This window comes from Zea mays, chromosome 4 (genome assembly GCF_902167145.1).
Source record: "Zea mays cultivar B73 chromosome 4, Zm-B73-REFERENCE-NAM-5.0, whole genome shotgun sequence".
Lineage (NCBI taxonomy): Eukaryota > Viridiplantae > Streptophyta > Magnoliopsida > Poales > Poaceae > Zea > Zea mays.
In genome coordinates this window covers 183,679,476-183,683,644 of record NC_050099.1, presented here as the reverse complement: position 1 = coordinate 183,683,644, position 4,169 = coordinate 183,679,476, and the positions used below count along the sequence as shown (strand labels likewise).

General features: G+C 56.3%; 1 protein-coding gene across 1 annotated transcript; it reads left to right on the top strand.

The window, feature by feature from the left end:
• LOC100304305 (Galactoside 2-alpha-L-fucosyltransferase) lies at positions 1 to 3,434 on the top strand. The gene is made up of 2 exons (NM_001361402.1): positions 1 to 538; positions 1,768 to 3,434. Exons 1-2 carry the CDS (start codon positions 241 to 243, stop codon positions 3,255 to 3,257), a joined length of 1,788 nt encoding a protein of 595 aa, NP_001348331.1. The 5' UTR covers positions 1 to 240; the 3' UTR covers positions 3,258 to 3,434.
• Positions 3,435 to 4,169: the final 735 nt, after the last annotated feature.

The following is a 4,169-nucleotide window of genomic DNA, read 5'->3' as shown; positions in this document are numbered from 1 at the left end:
GGCGTCACTCCCTCTCTCTCCTTCCATTTCAAGCCCCCCGCCCCGCCCGTAGCTTCTTCCACCAGGTTGACCTGCTCCAAGCGGAGGAGAGAGAGAGAGAAGCCGGCACAAGCAAGCCGTCGCCACACGGATCAAAAATCGAAACGAGAGCTAGCTTTTAATTGACACCAGAGAGGCAGCAGTCCGAGCGGATCGAGCTAGCAGCTAGCAGGCCGCGCGCGGCGGAGTTGCGGGAGGGAGATGGACGTGAAGCGGTCGCGGAGCCCTCGGGCTCCGCCCGACGACGACAGGAAGCGTGCCGGCGGCGGCGGCGGGTGGCGCGGCTCCGGCGGCGTCCGCCCGGAGATGGTGCTCGTCGGCTTCCTCCTCACGCTACCCCTCCTCTTCCTCGTCTTCGGCGGCCGCTGGGGCAGCGGCTCCTTCCCTTCGTCGTCGTCGTCGTCCGCTACCTCCTCTCCGCCCGTCGTCCCCAAGCCTACCGCCCGCCGCGTGGACGGCGGCGGCGGCGACCGCGGCGCGACGCCTCGTCAGGGCCAAAGTAAGCCTCCCTGCCCTGCCCTCCGCGCTCCGTTCTGGGCCTGTGGGTTTCGGGGGTCACGTACTCACGTCGTCGCACGTAGCTCGTTGACCGGAGGCCATTCGACGCGTGGGAAGGAAGGAACTGGGGGGATTCTCAGACGCGGGTTGGGCCGCTGGGCCTACGAACCGAACGGGGAGACGCTGTCGTATCGTATGCAATTTCCCTGCGCCTTTTTTTGTTCGTCATGGCGAAAAGCGAGTTGGCGTTTTGTCGGGAGGCAGCTCGCTGCTCACTAGCTCAGCGTCCGATTCTAGAAGACGTCGTCGCTCGCTCGCTGCTTCGTTCGTGGTACTTGCTACGGTTCGCTGTGGCGCCATGGCCATTGGCGGAGCACACCGCGCGCATCAATCAGATCACATGGATCGTGCGTGGCACTATGGAGCTGTCCCCGTGCAGGCAGTCCGGATTCGTGATCGGATCGCTGATCTGCTGCTTCATGCATGAACGAGCAATTCATTTTGGGCCAGGATCGGAATTCAGATCCGGCTTGCTGCGTACAGCAACACTGCAGCAGTTGAGTTTGTGGCCATGCTGATGCTGTACAGAGGCGATCCTGTTTGTTGCGTCAGCGGCTCAGCGTCCATCGCACTGGCGCATGATGCATCACTATCCGGATCTTGTCCTGCCTCAATCTCATCACTCATCACAGTTCCTTCCAAAGGCTTCTGCGTAAACGCTGGGTGTATTCTGCTCTTCTAGACTAGATGCACACAGTTTTCGCTTGAGTGGTCCCTGGCTTTAGGAGACCAAACTGTTACTAGTATTTTTAGCCTTAACAATGTAGTGTTTTTTATATAAAAGAAAAATACAAAGTAGTGTCCAAGTCTAAATAGGAAGTGAGGAATTGCGCTTTATTGTCTGCCGTATTTTGTTGCTACGATATTTAGTCGAGATTGCGACGTTTTTTTTTTGGCTGCGATATTTAGTTGAGGATGACACGTGACTTGGGCATTAATTTAAATGGACGCAATTTTAGATCATCAAAGTAATTAGCAAAAGAAAAGATCAGGGTTAATAAAAAAATGGTGACATGTAGTGTTGTAGCCCCAATACTCACATGTCAACCTCACACACTGGGTAGGCGCAATTCAAAAAATTCAATTCACACATGTTTGCAACAATTTTTTTCCTGCATTTTTCAACTCGTCATCTCTGATAGCCTATTCACCTACCATTTTTCTCTGCAGAACCTGTTGGTCTGAACAACGTCTCTGTATCGACGGCAACATCAGTGTCCCAGGATAAGCTTCTAGGCGGATTGCTGTCCGCGGCATTCGACGAATCCTCCTGCCAGAGCCGCTACAAATCGAACCTGTACCGGAAGCCATCCCCGTTCCCGCTGTCCCCCTACCTGGTGCAGAAGCTGAGGAAGTACGAGGCGAGGCACAAGAAGTGCGGCCCGAGGACGAAGCGGTACCGGCGGGCCGTCAAGCTTCTCAAGGCCGGGCGCAACACGGACGACTCGGAGTGCAAGTACGTGGTGTGGTTCCCCTGCAACGGCCTCGGCAACCGCATGCTCACCATCGCCTCCACCTTCCTCTACGCGCTGCTCACCGACCGGGTGCTCCTCGTGCACGTCCCGGCGGAGCAGGAGGGCCTCTTCTGCGAGCCGTTCCCGGTCAGCTCGTGGGTGCTCCCGGGCAGCTTCCCGCAGAACAATCCCCACAAGCTCCACATCGGCGCGCCGGAGAGCTACGCGAACATGCTCAAGAACAACATCGTCCGCAACGACGACGGCCCCGGCGCGCCGGCGTCGTCGTCGCTGCCTCCGTACGTCTACCTCCACCTGGAGCAGTTCCAGCTGAAGCTGTCCGACAACGTCTTCTGCGACGAGGACCAGGTCACGCTCAGCAAGTTCAACTGGATGCTGCTCAAGTCCGACAGCTACTTCGCCCCGGCGCTGTTCCTGACGCCCATGTTCGAGGCCGAGCTGGCCAAGATGTTCCCGCGGAGGGAGGCCGTGTTCCACCACCTGGGACGGTACCTCTTCCACCCGACCAACCGAGTCTGGGGGATCGTCAGGAGGTACTACGAGGCGTACCTTGCCAGGGTCGACGAGAAGATCGGGTTCCAGATCCGGATCTTCCCGGAGAAGCCGATCAAGTTCGAGAACATGTACGAGCAGCTGATGCGGTGCGTCAGGGAGCAGCGGCTGCTGCCGGAGCTCGGCCCCGCCGAGCCGCCGACGAACGCGACGGCCGACGCTGGCGACGGGAAGGTGAAGGCGGTGCTGATCGCGTCGCTCTACTCGGGGTACTACGAGAAGATCCGCGGCATGTACTACGAGAGCCCCACCAAGAGTGGGGAGATCGTGGCGGTGTTCCAGCCCAGCCACGAGGAGCAGCAGCAGTACACGTCCAACGACCACAACCAGAAGGCGCTGGCCGAGATCTACCTGCTCAGCTACTGCGACAAGATCACGATGAGCGCCTGGTCCACCTTCGGCTACGTCGCGTACAGCTTCGCCGGCGTGAAGCCGTGGATCCTGATCCGGCCGGACTGGAACAGGGAGACCTCCGACGTCGCGTGCGTCCGGTCCACGTCCGTGGAGCCGTGCCTGCACTCGCCGCCGATCCTCGGGTGCAGGGCCAAGACGGACGTCGACGTCGCCGCTGTCAAGCCGTACGTCCGGCACTGCGAGGACGTCGGCTTCGGCCTCAAGTTGTTCGATAGCTAACTCTCTCAGTGGACGTACAGCTCGACGATCCAACTCTTTTCTGAACTGCGTGTCTGGCCTGTGGTCTGTGGAGTTAGGCATTTCGAGATTCGTTGTATTCGTTTAAGCGGTACCTTGTAGTCGTGTACAGGTGCGAATTAAGTTAAGTTACAAAAATGTTTTGAGTACTGTTTCAAATTCGTTCTTCAGAAAACAAATCGCATATATACAGTATATAGACTGCTATAAATGTTTCCTAGCCTGAATTTCAATGTCATTAAAAAAACTCGACCTATTATATTAAGAAGATATTCTTATGCAGGTCGAAAAAACCCGAACCCTCTGTCCCACCCAAAAACAGCGACGTCGTAACCCATGTGAGAACGACCGCGGCTATACTAGGCCTTATATCTATGCTTTGACATTGGACAAACGATATAATTTTTTTAACCACAGCCAGAAAATCACTCCAACGAAAGTCAAACCAAGGAACCGAGGAGTACTACTCTAACCACCTAAGACCGTCTCCAAGAGTAGAGGCATCTGCAGGCCTATTTGTAAAAATAGCTCCTATGTGTTGAAAACTTAAAATAGCAGGCTCCATCAGCTGGGCCATTATTGGCCGGCCCAAAATATCTGCACCCACCTTCGACGAAAACATTGCTCTATATGTCGGGTACCTAGGAGCGTGGTATCCAAAGTGAGGCTCATAACCTCTTTCTAGCCCATTGGCCGAGCAAGTCTACGAGGCGGGCAAACAACCAAGTCCCCGTAAAGCGAGTGTGCGAGGCGGCGCGAATGACCAAGTCTCCGTCGAGGGAGTCTACGAAGCGGGGCTAGCGACCAAGTCTCCGCCAAGAAAATACTCGAGGCGAGGAGAACAACCAAATTCCTGCCGAGCAAGTCCGTGAGGCAGAGCAAACGATCAAATTC